This window comes from Platalea leucorodia (genome assembly GCF_965183815.1).
Source record: "Platalea leucorodia genome assembly, chromosome: 4".
NCBI classification, from domain to species: Eukaryota; Metazoa; Chordata; class Aves; order Pelecaniformes; family Threskiornithidae; genus Platalea; species Platalea leucorodia.
Window position 1 is genome coordinate 34690570 of NC_138826.1, and position 21302 is coordinate 34711871.

At 49.3% G+C, this 21302-nt stretch overlaps 1 protein-coding gene across 3 annotated transcripts in view; it reads left to right on the forward strand.

The window, feature by feature from the left end:
• Positions 1-1204: 1204 nt before the first annotated feature.
• Positions 1205-21302, forward strand: part of ARID5B (AT-rich interaction domain 5B) — a gene marked incomplete at its 5' end in the record, with an annotated part of 121450 nt that continues 101352 nt past the window's right edge. The window contains 3 exons of one of the 3 annotated variants that reach the window (XM_082308777.1): positions 1205-1246; positions 1462-1725; positions 15129-15351. In XM_082308777.1, coding sequence (XP_082164903.1) covers positions 1226-1246; positions 1462-1725; positions 15129-15351 — 508 coding nt within the window. Of the gene's footprint in view, positions 1247-1431; positions 1726-15128; positions 15352-21302 lie in introns of those variants that run through there. The other 2 variants (XM_082308776.1, XM_082308775.1) reach the window with 2 other exon arrangements.

Here is a 21302-nt window from a genome sequence, read left to right on the forward strand (position 1 = left end):
GGGGGGGGGCCTCCGCGGGCGCGGAGGGCCGCGCACCGCCGCCGGCCGCAGCGGCTTCTACCTGCGGGGCTGCAGCTCTCGGGCCCCCCGATGGAAACTTTCCGTGCCCGGCGCTGCGGGCGGACCCTGCGCGGGTGCGGTGCCGCTTGCGCCCGCGGAGCCGGCTCTGACCCCCACCTCATCCCCTCCCCTCCTTCGCCGGGGCTGCCCGCGGCTGCGGCTCCGCGGGATGCGCAGAGCCCGCGCCTGTCCCCGACGTGCGGCGCCGCCGGGGGGGGAGGGCGCAGGTGAGAGGCCGCCCCCCTCCGCGGGGCGCGTAGCCGCCCTGCCCGCCGGCCCGCGCCCCTCCGCGCCCGCGGAGCCATCCCGCCCCCGCGGCGGCGGCCCCGGTGGGATCAGGAGTGCCGGCACGTCCCGCTGCGCGCTCCGCGGGCGCGGAGGGAGGGCGCCCGTGCCCGCGCCCCCCCGCGGTTTCGTTGTTTCCTCCTCGCCGCGTCCCTCCGCGCAGCGCGGCGGCGCATGAATATTGATGTGTTTATATAATCGATAACCCACTTTCCCCCCTTCCCGGGGAAAACCGATAGATAAATCACGGGCGAGCCGCCCGCCCTCCGCGGGCCGCCGGGGCGGCCGGCCGGGCCCGCGGGGGGCACCGGCGGGCGGGCGGCCCCCGCTCCCCGCGCCGCTCCGCGCCGCTCCGCAGGGCCCGGCGGTGGGAGCGCGGCGGCCCCGCCGGGCGCGCGCGGGGACGAGCAGCGCCCCTCGCGCCGCAGGAAATGGTCTTTATATTAGACATATACGGGCAGGTCCTGTCAGATCCGCAGCGCGCCCGCCCGCCCTTTCGGCCCCCCAAAAATCGCCGGGCGCCGCGGGGGGCCCCGCCGCCGCCCCGCCGGCCCCGCGCCGCCCCCCCGGGGCCCGCCGCCGCCCCGCGGCATTTTTGCCGGGCCGGGGCGGGCGTCGGGGGCCCGGCCGGCGTCGGGCGTCGGCGTCGGCGGGGCGCGGCGGGGCGCCGGCGGGGCGTCGGGGCGGGGGGCGGGCGGCGGGGGGGGGCGTCGCCGCGCGCGGCGGGGCGGGGGGCGGCGGCGGCGGCGGGGCGGCGCGGGGGCGGCGGCGGCGGGGGGCGGCGGGCGGCGGGGCCGGCTTCGCCCTGCCAGGACCTGCCGGGCTCCATTCACGCCAACAAGTTTGGGAGAATGTTGAGTTCAATCACGCCGGAGCCGCGATGGAGCGCAGCGCACTGCAGGTACCGCGCCGCCCCGCGCCGCCCCGCGCGCCCCGCCGCCCCGCGCGCCCCGCCCCCGCCGCCGCGGAGCCTCCGCGCCGCTGCGCGCCCCCTCCCCTCCCCTCCTCCCTCCCTCCCTCCCTCCCCGCCCGCCCTCCGCCCTCCTCCTGCGCGGCGCTGCGCGGCGCGGCGCGGAGCCGGCGCTGATGCCGCTGCCGTGTTGTTGTTCCCCGCAGTGGGTCGGCGCCCCGTGCGGCTCGCACGGCCCCTACGTCTTCTACAGGGCGTTCCGCTTCCAGCGCCGCGGCGGCGGCCGGGCGCGGGTCCTCTCCCTCGGCGACTTCTTCTTCGTGCGGTGCCGCGCGGAGGAGCCCGCCTGCATCGCGGAGCTGCAGCTGCTCTGGGAGGAGCGCACCAGCCGGCAACTTCTCTCCAGCGCCAAACTTTATTTTCTCCCCGAGGACACCCCCCAGGGCAGGACCAGTGACCATGGCGAGGTGGTAAACGCAGCGCCGGCCCCCCCCCTCACCCCCTTCCCCGCGCCCGTCCCCACCTGCATGCCCGGGCTCGGCCACCCCCCCCCCCCCCCCCACCCGCGTCCCCCTCCCCGCTGTGCGTGGCGGGGCAGCGCGGAGGGGCCGCGCCGTCGGGGCGCTCCGGTGCGCGCTGCCCGGGAACTTGTGCGGGCGGGGGGGGGGGGGGGGAGGTCGGGGTTGCGGGGCGCCCCCGGCCCGGCGGGCAGCGGAGTGCGTGCGGGGCTCGCCCTGCCCTCCGCCGGCTTCGTTAAGGAAAAAAACAAAACCCCAAAACACACAGAAAAGGGGAAAAGAAAAACGTTGGGGGGGGGGATTTCGATATTGTTCGGGGCTTTTTTTTTAGTATTCGATATGTTTAAGAGGGCGGAAATTACGAAATGGAGGCTGAGGGAGATCAAAAGCTATTGAGCTGGCAGGGACGTGTTGAATAAAGTGATAAATGACAGGTACGGGAATAATACATTCAAATAACTTGCAGATATGCCTGGGCGTATTTCGGAGCCGCCGTGCGGCCGGCGCAAACGCGCTGCGCGCCGGCACCCACCGCCGGCGCCCGCGCGGCCCCGCCGCGGCCCCGCGCCGCCCCGCGCCGCCCGGGATGGGGCCGCGGAGCCGCGCGGGTCGCGCCCCCCCTCCCGCTCCCCCCGCTCCCCCCCTCCCGCTCCCTCCCGTTATGTGCTTCTCAAATGTATTGCCTCGGCACGGTGCGTGGTTTGGGGAGGGGGAAGGACGAGGTACCCAGAAAGGGCTGCGGGGATGGGGAGGGTCCCCGAGAGGAGCTGGAAGCCGAGCCGGGGGGGGGCGAGGTGTTTTGGGGTAACTTCTGTTGGAGATGCCGGGGCGGGGGGCGTGTGGGGACAAGGAGGGGCGGCTGTCCGCCGGGGCTGCTTTCGGAGTCACGCGTGGCTGTAGGTGCCGACGTGCCGTGTACCCGTACACACGCGTACGCAGTCGAAACGCGTTTCAGAGCCACCTTCGCTCGCTGCCACCTCTTCACTTTAATTTTCTGTGCGTGCCGCTGAGATAAGGGGGCCTTTTCCTAAGAATCAGGGAGGTGACAGTGAGCAATGGATGCTCTGAAATTGCCCGTGGTGACTATTTAAAACTGTGCCTGTGTGTGCCTCGCGTGCGTGTGTGTGTGTGTAAAATGAAAGATATTTGGGAAGGGGGGTGGGGGTAGGGAAAGGGACACAAATCATTTTAATACGCCTTAATGATCAGCTCATGTTACTGTGGTAGGAACATCAGAGAAAATTAATCCTACCATTACGAGTAAAACGCTGCTCCGGTACGAGAGTTCTCAGCTGCATGTACCTTCCTAATAATATGCACAATTTTATTTATTTTTACATGCAAACACCGCTAGTAATTAGCTGTGTGATTATACTTGTGCATTTCATTGGGGCTTTAACTGATGTCATTCTGCATTATTCAACCATATGAAAACAATTTTCAATTAAGATAATGGCACGCCTTGAAATTATGCAAATGCCGGCCGTATTGTGTAGAATAATTATGACAAATGTAAAGCAGGTAAAAAGTTTCCTAATGCAGTTGTGTTTTACACCCCGGTGATGTCATTTCCCCTCTGGCCTAAGTTAGTCATTCATTAGCAGAGTAGCAGCAGCAGCAGCAACAGCAACAGCTCTGAGTGATACTTCTCTGGCAGGGAGCCTACAGAAACCGGCACTGAGAGCCAGGGCCTAGAGAGGGCAACATAACACTCCCATTAAGAAATGTACTTTGTTTTCACTTACTCCATTAACTTGTTTATAGACATCGGAATGATTTTTTTATTATCGATTTTTAATAGTTTGGAACGATCCGAATTCCGCTCAGGGACGCGCAGGCAGCCGAGAGACAAAAGGCCGGGTGCTGGCTGGCGCTTTGCGAAGCGCTGTCTGGGGGTAACCGGCTGCATCGGCGCGCGGGGCGGCTCTTTCACCTCACCACCCCGTGCTGGCGGTTCCTTACGTAAATGACGATCGTATCCGTCCCCAAAGGGGCAGCAGGGCCGCCTCGGGGGTCACAAGGCTTCCGAACTCCGGGCTGGGCTCCTTCTGCGGGAGGAGATGCAGCTCTCGAGTGAGAGGTGGCTTATAGCCGTCAGGGTGGACCTTATTCGCGGCGTGGGACTGCCGAGGGGGTAAAATACCTTGCCTTGCATTCAGGGAGCGGGGGTGAAGAAACCGGCGCTTCAATGGGTGTTGTAGATCTGCGGTGTCCGAGGCAAAGGGCGACAGGGGCGCTCGCTGTCAATAAAATTGTTGGTGAGGGGAGCCAGTGGTCGAATCGCAGGCTTGCGATCGAGCCCACCAGAGATTTAGGCATAGTCGCTAGCAGCTACCTGCGCTAGCAGCATGATTAATAGAAGCAGCTCGCTGCCTGTTTTCTGTAATAGCAGCATTGACACTATGACAATATTCAGCTAGTGGCTGCGGGGAGGGAGGAGAAGCGAGGAGGTATGTAATGCTTCTGTTACTCAGAAATTTCTGATGGCGTATTTTATCTGATTGCCAAATGTTTGAGCTAATCAGCAATAAGTGTAAATATAAGTCTTTTTATAGCTAGCTGAATTCATCATCCAGACTTAAATATAACCCTGACTGCTGCTAAAAGCCAATGTTTCCATACGCTGGGGCCCGAACCCAGCGAAGGGTTCAAGCCCAGGTGTACTTCTGCTGAGGTACCCCTCCCTCTGCCTAAGGCTGAGCACACCCGTAAGCACGGCCGAGGAACTCTCCTTCGGCCCCAGAAGCCAGCCAGAGATTGCTTCCCGGGGACTCTCAGTGGATGGCAAATGTGGGATGGGGCCAGTATGAGTGCTCCTGGCCCCCGATGCTCATCGCATCCCAGAGCAACATGTGTGGAGGGGCTGGGACCAGCTCTGGCATCGGGTTCAGACCAGTGGTCTCGCTGTGCAGGAGCAGCAGAGACATTTTTGTGAGGCCGATGGTGCCTTTGGGGACGCGGTTAGGTGAGCTAGAAGAGTTTTGCTCTACTTCACCGAAAACTTTGTTGCTGCTTTTAAAACACAAGGGCCCAGGTGTGCTGCCTCTGACCTCGCCATCAAGCCCAAAATCTGCAGCAGGTGCAGCGCTGGTTGGAGAGTGGGAGCAGCCTTCTCCCCCTTCCCTCCAGGAGGGAAAAAGTGGCTGTCCTCTGTTCCCGAGAGGGCCACCGTCTAAATGGGGAAAGCGTCTGTTTTGCCGGAGGAAATCACTGTCTTGCCCTGGTTTTCTTGGCCGCTCCTGGGCCAGCGCAGTCCCCCGTGTCACCCCCCACGTGGGAAGGGAAGACCTCTGCGATGGCAGGCGCCTCGCGCGAGGCTCAGAGGAGGATGCTCGGGGGGCTGCGAAGGCCGGGGGGGAGCGGCTGTAAGGGCCCACTGTTGCGCTTGAAACAGTTTCATGGGGTGCATGTGGAAAGCAGACCCCCAGATTTTCCGGCACCCAGCTGTGAGAAGTAGGAAGCCCCTGCCCAGTCCCCTCGCCCAGTGCCCTGGACCCACGGTGCTCAGGGGGCACGAGGTGGGCTCAGCCCCAGGGTGCGAGGTGCGCTCAGCCCCCAAGCCCTGCAGCCCACGAGGTCCTGGCCGAATCCTCCTCCAGCCTCATTTACTCCTCTCTGCTCCAAGGGGTGGCGTGGGGCTGTGGAACAACTGACCTTTGTAGAAGCAGTTCTAGAGCAAAATGCTTGTTAGTGCCTTCTATTTTCATGTTTTTAAAGGTGTTGGCATTAATTAGACTGGGCTTAAAAATATATATCAAAGCCGATGCTCATTAAATCCAGGGATGGTATTTGATGTGATGTGTACAATTCCTAAAAAACCCCACATAAACAGCTAATTTATTTTGCCTGGTATGACGTTTCCTGCATTGCCCTGCGTTGTCACGAATGCTGCTTCTGCTGAGGCTGGACGGTCGGTGGGGATCTGCCTTTGGTTCATTCATCAGGAGCTAAGTTTACTACGAACTCATGTTGATTTCATCTCTTCTCCTAAACTGGGGATCTGATGCAATGCTTTTCGCCTTGCAAATAATCCTTACTCATGCAAGTAATTTACATGAGTAAGCGTTGCTCATACAGAGGAGAGGAGAGAGCTAGTTTCCTGTAATTATTTCCCTAGCAGTATTTTGCATTTTCAGACTAATTGAGGGAAAGGAGAAAAAAAAAAAAAGTCACTCCATAAATGTATGTCATTTATAACTGCAGAAGAGATTCTTCCAGAAAGTTAAGGGAGGCAACGGGTTTGTTCGCTCTTCATTTCGGGACAGATGCTCACAGTATCCCTCGAAAGCCTGATTCGTTTCCGAGGTCCTACCCCAGCGTGTAAAGGTAGCACAGGCTGGCCCGAGCGCGGGCTCTTACACTGCTGGTGGTGTATTGCCACCCCCCCTTGAAAAATGTGCTACTCCCTTTGCGCAGAAATAGATTTTTTTGAGAGACATAGGAATCTGTACGCTCTTATTTGAAATGAGAACCGCCCCGTTTTAGTCTCCACGGTGCGTGCCTCATGCTCGTATCTGTCAACACTGGTAATGACAACACGTTTCAAACATGCAGATTATGATTATTAAAGGGTGCTTTAAAAATCATGCTAATAGCATCAATCTCCAATGTACACTTGCTCAAATTAATTCAGCTTTGGAAATCAGGCGCACTGTAATAGCAGTGTTAGAGAAATGGCATTTGTCATAAAATATCATGGTTTTGGTAATTGCATATCCACTCTGTATATTTTTATCTCTCTCGCCACCAGTAGCATATGCTGGCAAGGGAGGGAGAGGGCAATGATATTACTCAGAGAAGCCACATGTTGCTAGCCATTAGCCAGCAATCTGGCAGATCTGGTCACTTAAGGCAGATTCCCTTTTTTTTTTTTTTCATTTTTTTTTTTTTTTTTTTTTTCCCCTTTCCCTCTGCTTCCCAGTGCACTCAGACTGTAAAATACACCCACTGCTCTCCAGAGTTGCTGTTCCCAGTCTGATCAGTGGCACTAAACATTAAACTCTTGTCTTTGGAGAATAATAGGCCTCACATGGTACACCCTCAAGCATGTTGAGATACTGTGCAGGCTGGAAAATAAAAATGTTCTAATTGTGTCTTTTAAATAAGCATAGGAGTGAATTAATTAGACTATATTTTGTCTTTAGTTGCTTAGTTACACAATAGTATTCCTAAGCACAAGTAAGATAAATTGGCTCTTTTTGTGCTGCTTGTCCCTTAATCATAATTACTGTATTGCTCAGGAGAGTAACGCATACATAGATTTTGCATTTTTAATAATATTCAAACAATATGCGAACGATACAGAAAGTATGTTCTGATTCAAGCTCTTATATGCTTTTATTCGGGAAGAAGTTCTACTGCTGTGGGAGCAATATTTGCATTAGTTGCTCAGAGATGTAGTTCTGGGAAATACATAATTGAAATATTCGTGCAATGCTTGTTCTGGCCCTTTCATTCGCATTCAAAATAACAATGCCTTAAGTCTCCGAACAGTCATCCACTCTTGATTTAAGAGCTTTTTTCTTTGTGTGTGTGTGTGTTTGTGCGTGTGCAGTGTGGGTTCACACCCAGCATTAACCCTGCAGAGACTAGACGTCTCGCGTGATTCATAGTGTCGTATCAAGTTGAGCTTTTTATTTTGTAGCTAAAATGCAGTCAGAAGGTCAGATGAACATCGGCATTTTATGGCATTAATCCAATGACCTTAATGCTTGGCAGGCGTCCATGTTTCTATGCGGAGGTGCCAGGGTTATAGATAATAAAAGAGTTTGTTTTCATTTTCTGGATATTTTAATCTTTCCTTGCAAAGCGTAGCCTCGGGTTTGGGGGGCTTGGGGCTGCTCCCAGGGGCCAAAACTTTAATTTCTTCCTGGGTTGTTGAACGTTAGCTGCTAATGATGGGCAGATTGATACAGATACTGAACAATGGAAGGTTCTGGCAAGAAACCCCCTAGACATGCTCAGTGGATGTATGTGAAAATTGGCTCCATTGTTCTGCTGTATGAAAAGCAAGTAAATTATTTACAGATATTTGCTAATTAAAGCACATATTGTTTCACCAGCACAATAGAACACAATATAACAAAAGACAAAAGAATAAGCTTGCATAATTTAAACCTGCTAATGCAATGTACTCCTTGTTAAGAAAAATGTAATTATGTAATCTACGAGGAAAGCTTTTCGAACTGTAACTGTAGTAGGCAAAATTAGGAATGAATTGCTTGTCAACTTGCCTGAACTAAAACAACTCTTCGGAATCTATGAGCTATCTGATGGGAAAACATTTTGACTAAAGCCCATTTTCTCTTTGGTCAGAACTTCTATCTGCAATGACAGATATAAATTCAATTTGAACCTCTGCTCGGGAGCGGAAGGAGGGAGAAAAAAAACACCCCAGAAATGAAGGAGGAGGCTTGCAGTAGAAATGTCAAGTCTAGCTGCTCACAGCCATCCCTCTGTGTGCTCTGTCTCCATCCCACTTCTGGCCCAGGTGTACCAGTATCCCACAAAGCATCCTCCAAAAACGTGGCGCTGCCCTGCCCCAGGACATTTTGCGTGTCTCGCTTTGGAAACGTTGAGCCATGCGAAACAAGCTGCTTGCTAATTCAAGGGAAAGCGAATATCATAGGACATCACGTGCTTCACCTGTGTCCTTTATCTTGGTCTCTTCTTTTGGGTTTTGGACCCTGGCAGACGGGGTGAACACGCCGGGATGTAGCGTTCTGTGTTGGCTTGAGTTTCAGACAGCTCTGTGTGGCTGTGCTTAGGCTGGGGAAATAGCGTGGTAGGCTGGGGAAATACCTGTCACCTGAATTTAACGAGATCATTATAGCCCTTTAAAGTAATTAGCAAAGGATTAACAGATGAAAGGTTCTGCCTTGGCCTCTTTAAAATTCTCCTGTGTGCCAGGTAAATTCCTGGGCTGTGCATGTTTCCGTTCTCAAGGCTCTCCCCATAGGTTCATGGGCGGAGAGCGGTGGTCTCTGTAGGTCCCTGCACACTGGCATCTCCGGGGAGCATTGCAGGCGCAGACCCCAGCGGTCAGTTCCACTCCGCGCATCCTTCGGGACACCTCCGTCTGCCCTGGGCTTGGGGATGCATGAGGAGACAGCACCAAATGAGACCCTTGGGGCAGGGAAAGGGGAAAAGAAAGCTGCCCCTGCCCGTGCCAAGTGCTGGAGCCTCTTGTGAGGCTTCCCTGTCACTCAGTGATCCCACCTGCAGAACGGGAGCAGCCTGGTGGAGCTGTGCCCCAGCTCCCCAGGTCTGCAGCCTGCTTAGAAAGGTTGTACTGGAAGAGCAATATGTGATAAGGGAGTGGATGGCAGGAGAGTCCTTCATGTGCCTTGTAGGGAGGCTGAACAGGGCACTTCCCAGAGCCAGACCTTTTCTATGACGCAGCCACGTTTTTTTAGCTAGTCTGTGATCCTGCGGTCTTAAACAACCCGATGTATACCCCCAGTCCACAGCAGGCGGCAGGCAGATGGGACCTTCTTACTCTGGAGGAAGTTTCTGAGAGCAAAGCAGTCTTGTACAAATATTCTCTGCCTCTTTAGAGCTGAATATGGTCCGTGGAGGAAAGCTTGGGTGAAGTACTGCTTGTAGATGATGACTCTGGAGACCTGGGTCCAGGTGAACCTGAGTGACTTTTGGCAAGTGGATTAGGACTGAATTGAAATGACCCGGTTACCACCACTGTCCTAGAGCCCCGGTAGCATCTGTATGGCAGAGAAGAGCTCTGGACTATAGACCGTCTGCTAACAGGACCTTTTGGTTTGCCTATGGTGTTGAGTAAGGGTGATGGTACTTTCCTCAAGCACCCAGGTAAATGCATTGCTACAGGAGAGGGGCTTATTTCCAATAAGCCCACTCCTTCCTTTCTTCACCTCTGCAACGCCGACCTTCCTCTCCTCAAAGGGATCTAGAGCAGGGAACCGGATTCCCAGGGTGAGAACAGTGTTGTCGTGCAAGGTACGGGAAGGTCCTTTTCACCTAAATCACAAAAACGTAAAAAATACATGGGATGTTAAAAAAGCCCAGAATAATAGAGGCCTTTATGCCCAAATGAAATATGCAGTTCTATTATCCTCGGTGAATGCAGTCCATAAGAATCGCACTGTATTTTTTGCTCCCGTGGATGAATGTGTTTTCATCGGCAATGTACTGGGTTGTAAATATGCATTCCGAGCTATCTACCATGCTAAAGGTTTCAGTAAAAAGGCTTGAAGATGTTTTCTGATGCAAATTGTACTGATCATATAAATGACACACAGTGTCTTCTGTAATTATCGGCAAGAGTTTTTGCAGTACATCTCCTGTTTCTGTCTCGGCCACGTATTTGATGTTAGGAGACAGCCAAGCAGGTGTTCGACTCGCTCGTGCCCTCCAGAATTCCTTAAATGACCTCTGGAAGCACTGGAGTGAAAACAGTCTCAGCACGTCAAAATTTTGAGATATCTCGGCTGCCGTAATTCTTTTAGGGCTGCCTCGGCGTCTCTAAAATATAAATCTTTCCTAGTTATTGGCAATGAGTGAGGAGTTGTGACGTACCGTATGCGAGTGTGCAATCAAGATGTATGACCTCCCTGTGCTACCCTGTGACTCCCTGCCTTGTAAGAGTTAATATTTCTTCTAAAAAATAATTATCTGCTTTAAACTATTCTAACTACCTGACCTCTTTCCCTGAATGTAAGTATTTCAACCATCTGCTGAGTCAGGCAATATAGCATTCTGTGCTTTCAGGAGGCTGTGATGGTTGCTTAGACAACAGTGACATAATATTTAAGCATAACGGCTCTCGAGAAGATACTGTCCCCTTCTCCCTGGACGATTTCTCTGAAAATGCAAATCCAATAAGCTCTTAAAAAAACAAGAGAGGGATAAGAAGGGTTTGTATCACCATCTTTCTTAACCATCTCCCAATTTCCCACTTGATAGGTGAAAGTATCGTACTTTGCTCAGGAGTCTTGTAAGATGGGCTAAAATTATAGGCTGACTAGATACCCACTTTTATAGAAACAGAAGAAAAAGTGCCTCTTTTTATAGTCAGTACTTATTTCGAGATTTAGACAACTTTGTGGCTGGGAAAAGCGTTGCCATTGGTTAGTCAATGTCTGAAAAGGCGCATCCCAGATAAATCTCATTCCTGAGCAGAGCTGAAATCGGCGCTGGCTGTTTCCTCCTGCAAAGCTCATCTTGCTGTAGCAGGAAAAGACTGCAATTAAAGACTTAACCACGCAATGGAGACCTCATAAACATATCGCTTCAGAGCATAGCTAATACACGATGAGTTGATTTTTGTATAGATAGATATATATATATATATATGCACACTGTATGCAACGTGGGTGGTTTTTCATGTTTACATGGAGATATAATTATGAATGACATGAAGGTTATACAGCAGATTTCTTTAATCTTCTAAAGGTTTGTTAGTCATGTGTCACCATGTACCTGGTTTTTATTTATTCAACATCTGTATTCCTTTGTCATCTCATTAGAAAGGGTTTCTTTAGAAGGGCTGTGGCAGTAGGTGCGCAGCAGTTGATACTGAATGGCTATGGGGGCTCCTCTGGCTGGCAGAGCCCTGCAGGTCCTGAAGCAACTTTTGTTGTGACACAGGGCTGCGAGATATTTTTGCTTAACAAAAAAGGAGAAGGGACCCTTTTGTCACCTGCTGCTCCAAAAAAATAATAAAAAACCCCCATGACTCATGGTTTGAGTCTGAGCACTTGGAAAGGTTGCTTAAGGATGTGTGAAAGCTTGGCAAGGTGCATCGAAATTCCAGAGCTGATGAAATAGTGGGGTAACCTCTGTCTGGTGGCGTTGGGGCAGATGACTTCTTGTGTTAGCAAACTGCCAAGATCTGGGGAAGGCAGCCTCTCTGGAAGCTGCCCGTGGCTCGGGCTCCTCAGAAAGAAGGGACTGAAGCTACCTGCCATGTTTTGCTGGGTGACGGTGTTTGTATTAGGAGGCGCCGGGGTGAAAACATCTCTGGAGATGAGGTCCCTCGGTGGCGGGATCGGCGTAGGCAGCGGCCCTCGGAGGGGGACCGTGGTTCAACACGTGACCGCTGTGGTATGTGGGAGTCGGGGAGGACGTGGCCAGTTGACTCTGAATTGGGCCGAAAAGGAGCAACAGCTCAAAAAATGAACGGCGAGAGAGATCAGGTCTACCCAGTCCCACTGCACGTAGGGCAGGATGACCCAAGGCAGGCCCTAAAATATATAGGGTAATTTTTCCGTTTTCTGGCTAAAGTCGAACTTGGCCATGTTTCCCAGGTGCGGCCGTGGTGGTCAGTGGCAGTACAAGGGGAGGAGACGAGGCCAGTGCTGGTGTGGAGGATGGCTGGGTGCTCCCAGGCGCTGGTGAGGCAGCACTGCCCGGCCTCCCTCACAAGGGGCTTGTCCTGGGGCCGTCGCCTCTGCAGGCCAGGCCCGGCCTCGGCCCCGAGTCCTTTGGGGGTGACCCTGAAACCTCACAGCGGTGACTTTAATGTTAGGAACAGCCCTGGCTTTTGGCGGGGTTGACGGCAGTGGAGCTGCAGTTACAGCAGGTGCGAGATGGGCCCTCTTGGCCCGACAGCCATGAGGCGGGTGCTGCCATTGCTCAGCAGTGGCACAAGGCCCAGCCTAGCAGCCATGAGTGTGTGACCTGCAGTCAGCCACCCTCCTCAGGTGATCCCAGACGATTTGGGGGCTAGCCTGGCATTCTTAGGGACATGGCTGCTGCAGGGGTGACGAGGACTGGGTGCCCTTGGGGACACAGCTACTGCAAGGGTGACGGGGCGGCCCTGACAAGGAGCCGTTGCCTAGCACCACCTGCATGGCGGGGTTTCGGCCCACAACCTCTGTCATGGCAGACAACCTCTGTCAGGCAGTGACAGCCTGAATTTCTTCTATATTTTATATTCATGCACTCCACTTGTGTGCTCAGCTGCTTTGTGGTGCCATTCTGGGCACCCCTTTGCACCATGGCGGCTGTACTTAAGAGTCCCAGTGCCATTTTGTGAAGGGCTGAGGCAAGTGCACAATGGTGGTTTTGCGGGGTCTTTTCCTGGCCCCTCACATCAGTGTGGGGATGCTAAACACCACATGTTTTCATGGCCATGGCCATGCCACTGCCACAGAAAGCATATGGCTGGGGTGTGCTCTCCGCTGCCCCCCAAAAGCCACCTCTCCCCCTGCTCCTGCCTCTCCAGTTCCCCCTCCATGGCAGCCTGGGCAGAGCTGGTGAGTGTGCCGGCATCGCTTCACCCTTGTTACAGTAGAGCTTCTTTTTTTTTTTTTTCTTTTTTCTTTTTTTTTTTTTTCCTTTCCTGTGTACACATCATGTGCGTGTGTGTGAAGGTTGTATTCTCGAAAACAAGTTTATTCATTGATGATGTAATAGTGATTGTACTTTTCTTTTGGTTAATAAATTGTCTGCTCAGCTTACTTTGTATGCCAGCCAAAATTAGTCATACCAGTTCTTGGAAAGGATATGAAGAAACTAGTAATTGAAATCATAATAATTTGATCATGAGAGTTATTTGGAAAATAATATTTTAACCAAAAACACGTCTGATCTCCAAGTCAGGTTTTTTTTAAAACTGCTGCTAAATTCTCTAGTGTTGAATATTAGAAATTGTGTAGTAGCTGGTGATGGTATCCAATATCCTAAAAGAGGACTTCATCCAGAAATTGCTGAGACTGTCTGCAGGCAGGCTGATATTTATATATATGTATTATTTTTTTTCCATCCTGACATTTAATAATCACTGTGTAATAGCTATAAAATGCATAGCAACTACAGCTTTTTTATTTCAAGTGGATGGTGTAATGAAATTGGGTGAAACCATCCATTGAAATTGTACTTTGTAGTACCCAACGCTTGTTTACAAAGTATTGACGTTTGTCATAAACAGAGATTTAAAACATCACCGTTATTGTTTGTTGTTCGGTGGAAGCTCTTATGCTGTGCAATGATAAAGGAAAAGATTTTATTACAAGCTTGCTTAGCATATAAGCATGCCGTTCGTTTCTGACCAAATATTTGTTATTGCACTAAATGTAATGAAGGTGCCTGCTTATAAAACGATTTTGTATTATATAAGGGAGACTGGAATATCAGATCTGCTTTTTTACTAGAGATACTTCAGGTTTTGTATTGTGTGTAACTTATCACAATAAAGCTTTTTTTTTTTTTCCTATTGAGCAGTATTTTATTTCCTGAGGAATGTGTTCAGTGGGAAAAAAAAAAAAAAACCACACAGAGGGAATCAATTGTGCTTTTCTCTTTGTTTAATAACTCAAAGAATTTCTCTCCCCTTTGCAAATACTTGTGTTTATTTGAGAGAAAAATTGGATTCCGGTTTATTTATTTCAAGAACCTGTAACCTTATTTAGTGCTAGAAACATGGGGTGCGCAAGGTGTGGTGTGTAGCCAGCTCTCATTACAGCGTAAATTATTTCTGCTGTTTTAACTAAAAAATCTGGAATGTATCTCGCTGGATATGTGCGTGTGTATGTTTGTTTGTTTATTTTTTGAGGCTTTCTTGAGCCCTTGCTCACTGGAGTCAGCTATAAAACATTCTGCTTATTCATCATGACTGAGAGGAGTTGATTGTTTCCTGGAAGGATAAAATTCAGCAATTAGAGCCGTTTAGTTCGAGTATATGTTCTGGCGGCTAAACTAAGTTTAAGTGCTTTTCTTAGAATGTATGTTTAAGAAGGGAAAAAAAATTACAGTTCTGATCTTGAAAAAGGTTTTAAGAAACATGAGAATGTGCAAGTTTCTTTTGGTGGGAAGCACATAACATTTATGTAGTATTTCTTTTGGGATTACATCACAGTTTTATTTAATTTTTAGGACAAAAGTTAAATTCAATATTTGTGTATAAGCCAAGGGAAAATGTACCATAAACACAGGAATTTTCTGGTGAGTCAGAGTTCCAAGAATCTGAGATTTACTTAGTCCATTTATTTCAGGACTAGCTATAACCATTAGTCATCCAGCCATGAATTTTTACATTTGCAGCTAATTGCACCTAAAAAACAAACTTTCCCTCAAGGCTTTGGGTTATACAGAATGTGATTTGGCAACCTGCATTTCAAATGCCTTTTAGGATCATTGCCCCGGTCCTAGAAATTGTCCTTAGACCATGTGTATTTGCTTCAAGTAAACAACTAATATTTCCACTTAGGTGGCAGGAAGAATAAATTAAGTACTAGCTATTCTGTATTACAGAAAAATTAATCTGCCAACAGCAAGATAGGTTTTTCCAGTGCCCTATGGGGGGGGTGACGTTATGGGTTTATCAGTCATCATGGAGCCCTGCGTGACGTGTCGTATTCTCATTTGACCACTTCTTGCAGGATGAAGTTATTGCTGTTTCAGAGAAAGTTACTGTGAAGCTTGAGGACTTGGCAAAATGGGCACAGTCCGATTTCTCCAAGTGGAAGTGTGGTTTCCGGGCTGAGCCGGTCAAGCCGATGGATGTGGGGAAGAATGGGCAGGAGGCCTTGACGAGATACAGACAATCCACACTCAACAGCGGCTTGAACTTCAAAGACATCCTGAAGGAAAAGGCTGACCTTGGTGAGTATCCCTTACTTTCTCCTGTGGGGAGGGGCCCGTGGGTGAGCGTCTTTCGAAGGCGGATGAGCCTGATCCTGCCAAGCCGTCGACGATTCCCAAGGTATGTCTGTGCTTCGGGCGGAGGCTTGGCGATGAGGTACCCGAGCGGGATGGGTGGTGGTGGTGGTGAGCTCATCGCCGGCTCCTTCGAGATTAGCGTGGGGTAATTCTGTGATACCTGTCTGCTCCGTAGACATGTCCCTGAGCACTAAGGCTCAAACACTGAAGATGCGCGCACAAGTAGTTGTCAAGGGATCTCCCTGGGGCTCTGCAGGCTGGGGGATCAGGTCAGAGCGTGCATCGTGGGGAGAGGAACCTGGCACATCTTCCCAAGGCCTCCTCCAACAGGCCAGGGAGAGCAAAGGCCTTTTCGCTTCTCACGTCCCACCTTCCGGAAGCGCAGGATTGTCACCTGCTCCTGGTGCTTGTCCTGTCTCCGTATGGTCAGCTTCATGTCCGTTCAGTAGGGAGATGTCTCTTCCATAGCCTTCTATAGTGTTTCTCTGTGAGCTTTATGTTACTATAGAGCGTAGGCCCCCTGCGGGTGCCCTGCTTTTCTCTCCAGATAGACCTGTCTGTTTTTAGGGAGGGAAACAGTAGCTCTGCTACTTCGGATGGTTGCAGACAGGCTTGCAGTTCTGGGACTGCTTTGGTGTGCAGGCACTCCCACCTCTAAAATCCATGGTGGGGGCCTGAGGTCCGAGGGAGATGGGTCTCCTCTTAGTAAACGTGCCTGTTTGTGGTATTAGGACCTTGGATGCGTAATAGCTGTCAGAGGCGGCACGTTGAAGTGCATCCCAGGGACATTTCTCTGTTGTACCAAGCTTTTAACAAACGTTCCAGGTTTGAAGAGCATCAAATTTAGGCCATAATGCATGAAAAGGTAAGAAATTAAAAGCTAAGGCTGATGCATGTGAGGAAATGCTTTTGTACCTATGTGAACAGGAGACGCGGGGCCAAGTTCAGTTTTATAATGGCACGACTGTGTTGGCATCGAAGCCAAGTTACGCTAAGCTGAAGATCCGTCTTGGCGGATTTATCTTCTGCGTCTCATTTTTCTGATCTTATCAAATGGTGAAGTGATTTTGTCAATCTTGCATTTCACCATTAGATATGTAGGTTGGAAGATTAAAGTACAATTGGAAGTTGATCTTATTTTTCATTACATCTCCAGGAAAAAAAATAACCTGTGCAATTCTTTCTCTTTTCCTTTGCTTTTCTGTGTGGTTTCTTCTGGTTCGTAATTACATGCAGTAATTGTCTCTGCTATTGCCCTGGCGTCGTCTTTACGCACTACATTTATTTGCATTTGTTTGTTGTGTCAGAAGAATCTTAATGTTTGTCAGACGGAACTTTTGTGTGTTAATGTTTTCTTGTTTTTGTTTTTAACAAACAAAAAAACCCCTTGTGGTAAGTTATGAAATTGCTATTATCTACCCTAGGAGCCAAAGAAAATTGTCTTTAAGCCTAAAGCTTATGGTTGCATGTTAAGCCTTTGAAAGTAGGGGTTATACTGAAAGCACTTACGGAATGCAAACTATATGGTATAGTTTTGATAACCCACATTCTGATGTTGCTCATTTTCGGTTGGTGGCTCTGGCTTTATTGTTGGATTTTTTTTTTTTTTTTTTTTTTCCCCAGTAGAAAAGGGTATTTTGACTAATGTTTGATTATGATTGCCTTTTTCTTCATCATGACTGGTTGGCGGGAGTGAAACCAAAGGGTCAAGAAGACCGATAACTGATGAGGCACATTGATACAGACAACTGATCTAGCCTATGGAAGGCAATCAAAGAAATGTCTTAAATCTAGTACTAAGATGGTTTTTTTTCTATTTGAAAGACCAAAGAATTTAAGCATATTTTGCTTCCCGTATCTGAGAAGAACAGTGATCTTCGTGGCTTGTGAAGCAGCCCTATTTGGTTGTGTCCTGTAGGCAAACCATGAGCTCTGGTTTTTGGCTTAACTATGGGATGGAGGTTTAACACCAACCAGTTGAAGAAGATTTACTTCTCTCGTTGAGTGATTGGTCAAGGTTGACATTGCGCTCTGGGAATTGCTGTCTCCCGAGCTGTAGGCAAGGCAAAGGCAGTAGCATAACGTGCAGTGTCCAGGGCATAGAGATTTGAGCTGCCGGTGTTGTATCTCCTCTGCTGTCAAAATGGCAGTTTTAGTGCCTGTTATGACGTGTGCCCACAGCCCTTTTCCAATACTCAGCATCTTGCCAACAGAGCAATGCTCAGCCGCAGTGATCAATGATTTGCTAGCAATAACTTCTGCAGTAGGTCTCCAGCACAATGGGATGGGGTGTTTTTTGTCTTAAAATAGGGTTGTAAACTGTGAGGGAGTGCAGTGCGCTGTCATGCAAAGGTCCCTCAGGTGAAAGCATCAGCACAGCTATGTTAGCAAGGCTAATCAGCCCAAATGGAGAGGCCGTCTCCTGCACATCCACCATTTCCCACCACTGCAGCACGGTTCCCCTCCTAATCAGGTACATCAGTGCTGCCCCCATGGGGATGTTTCACGGAGGGCTTCCCCACGGGGCAGAGTGGGGTGGCTGTGATGGGGCAGGCTGCTTTGTGCAGAACTTGGACCTGAAGGGAACAAACATCTTCTTGTGCTAGTCTGGCAGGCCGTGCATGAGTCTGTAGTGATGCCTATGTTTAACCAAGGCTGTAGATGAGGAAGTTGCCGAACCAGGTGTTGAAAAGGCCTAGATAAACAAGGTGATCTCCTGGACCCCTTTTTTCCTATGAAATGGCATGTTTCCATTACAGAACAATCCCATAAAAGTGAGTAGATTCTGAAATTTTTCCTACTAGATGTTTTTGAACCGAGCTGTAGAAGGCAATAGGAAATTATATCCCTACCAAAGAGCTCAAAAAAACTTTATGGAAGAAACAAAATCAGTTTTCACACACTATCCAGGAGTGGTGAAGGGTGAAATAACCCGGATGAAATGAAAACATGGCTGATACAGAACCACAGAAGTGGCACTGGGCAAACATACTTAATTAAACACGTTGCTGCTGGGCGCAGGGCAGCTTTAAACAATAGCCAGGCAAAGCGGGGCCTCGTGTGAGCAGAGTATACCCTGTGCCATACGCTCTGTGGCACTTGCTTAGCCAAAATTAAGGCGACACCTGGTTAATCCACAACCCAGAGAAGCCATGCACCTATAATTGAAAGTTGACCCTAATTCAGATTTGGTAATTCTGTCTCCTTTTTTGTTCTCTCTTTTTTCTCTTCTCTTCCCCCCCCCCCCCCCGCCCTCTTTTCTTCTCTTTTTTTCCTCTTGTCTCTTTTTTCTTCTTTCTTCTTTTCTCTTTTTTCTTTTTTCTTTGCCTTTCTTTTCTGCAGAAACTGTTTTTTTTTCTGTAAAATGCCATTGTTTTTATCACTAGTGAATTATGCAGAACTTTTCCTTAGGACTGTATTAAATAAAAGATCTAGCAATGGCATTTTTTCATGTGAGCTTCAAGATTTCAGCCTGAAAAATGAATTTTAAGAGTTATTTCTTTCTGCCTATTGAGGTATTTAAGTTATACATTCTTTCCTTTTCTACAAATATGTCAATATTGAATGCTAGCAGTTTATGTCTTAAGACTATTTATAACTTTCTGAGTATTTGTTTCAAATGTTGAGAAAAATAAAGAATAACAACAATGCAGCGTATAAAAATAGAGTTGCTCAGGAATGCATTATTCATAATGAACATGAGAACCTGTTTTTCCAGAAGAATTGGTCTGATTAAATCATTCACTACTAAGGCCGCTCGTTATTTATTTTTGTCTTTAGGATTATTTAGGGGATTTTTCTTTGTAATAAATGGATTTGTATACCCATATTTGGTAAACCAGTGGGAAGTCACCAAATGAGGAATTATTTCATTTTACAAAATTTTTAGCAACTAAGCAATGTAAACACTATTGGTTAAATATGGCAAAGTTGAATATTTGTATTCCTTCGGCTATAGTTCGGAAAAAAAATTCAAATTATTTTATATAACACTGCTTCTTACAGACTTCCTTTAAGTGAAGTATGAAAGCTGCAGTGTAAGCTTTATTGGCCTATAAATATGTCATTATAGTTGGACTACATTTATATGCTTTGGATTGTTGTTTAAGCCAAGAAAATATGTCTCTACAGGTTGACTTTTTATTGAAACCCTTTGAGGCATACAACAGAATGTATTTTAGGCCAAGGTTATTAAAACAGCATTTTCATTTTTGCAGCAGACTCATTGTCAATTATGCTGCCACAAACTGTCTGTGGATAGGCAGTTATGAATGGTTTCATCTCTAAATATGTCTTTAGAAAAAGAAATAAAAGATAGAGGAGTCAGAGCTGAAATTGAGAGAAGAGACTGAGGGGAAAATGACTGAATTTAGTGCTCGCCGGCTCTGTTGGTTTGGGTTAGGCTGGGCTGCAGCACTGCCTGGGTTTAGCTGAAGAACAAACGGCCCCTGTGCCGGGCCGGGGAGGTGGGAGCTGCTGCTGCCCCGGCCGGGCAATCTGCATCCCTCCAGCTCATGAGTCTGTCATGACACAGCTCTGGGCTTGGTCCCCAAACTGTCGTTGCCGCTCTTTTTATCCATCCTTTAGGAGTCTTTATCATGCCAAAATGGATGGTTGAGGTTGCCGCGTTGTGGGCACTCCCGTTCCTGTGCTGGCAGCATTAGCAGTGGGGATGAGCAAGTTCTGGTGCTTACTGAAGGGGTTTTTGCTGCAGTTATTGCTTGTTTGTTTGGGTCCAGTGAGGGGGAACCCAAAGAAAATTAGCAATCAGTCCTATCCTGTCTTTTATTCCCCACAGTCATGCATTTGGGAGTGTAGAATCTGGATCTTTTTTCTCTGTGAAATCCAGGAAAATCAAGTACTAGTTCTAGCTGAGGTTTATATTTTCGCAGTCACCCTTTTCCAGTCCATAGGTGGTTTTCCAGCAGTTGTTCCCTTTCGAACCCTCCAGCGGAGCTTGCCAGGCAGGGGCTGGATGCGGCAGGACTGGCTCACCCTCTCATTTCCTTCTCTTCTTTACCAGTCTCATAATTTGCATAGCTTCATCTGAGAGATCCCAGCTCCTCATCCAGTCTTGTGTTGCCATATTAATTGGCCGATCTGCAGCAGATTGCAGTGACTTTGGAAGGAGAAGCAGAGCAGGGATGAGCTATCTTGCAGGAAGGTGCGGACCCCTCAGTGCCCAGGCAGCCACGGTGCCCGGCCCCAGCGGGCACTGGGCTGTGGCACAGCCTTTCTGATTTCACTTACCGGTGGCCTTGCAACAGGCATGACTTCTCCAGATGAAGATTATCAAGTTGTAATGTAGTCAAGCTATCATATTATCGAAACTGATAATCTGCAGCTGTAGCGTGCTCAGACACTTGTGGTGACTTCTGAACTGACGCCGACTCTCCTTTTTCATTGTTTGTCGCGTGCTGCTGAGTTCGGGCTCGCCTGGCTTAACTGGATGCAGTAATTTTCTGACCAACTAATTGTTGGCTATTCAGAGTACAGCTACTTTGGATATTTTGTGCCTAAGTCATGCCTCTAATTTTCTTCCCCTCTCCTCCTTCCCTGTTTGCACTTTTTTCCTCTTCCTTGTGCCTTCCTGTCCCCATTGCCCTAGCTGAATGCCATTTTCATCTTGATAGAGCTCCTGTAAGTGTCCCATTATCCCATTTTCCCCTCTCTGCCCTTGTGCACCGTATGTTGTTTTTTGTCTCGTGGGTCAGAGTGACCTCTCTGACTCATTTTAACCAGCCCAATTGATACAGCTCTTTTGCCATAGATGAGGCTATTACATGACTTGTCTGTTGCGCTCCAGGGAGCCCGAATGGAGGAGGACGGCTCCCTTCGGGAAAAGGACTGTGGCCTGGCGTTTTCTTCTGTGTTTGTACAGCTCCTAGCACACG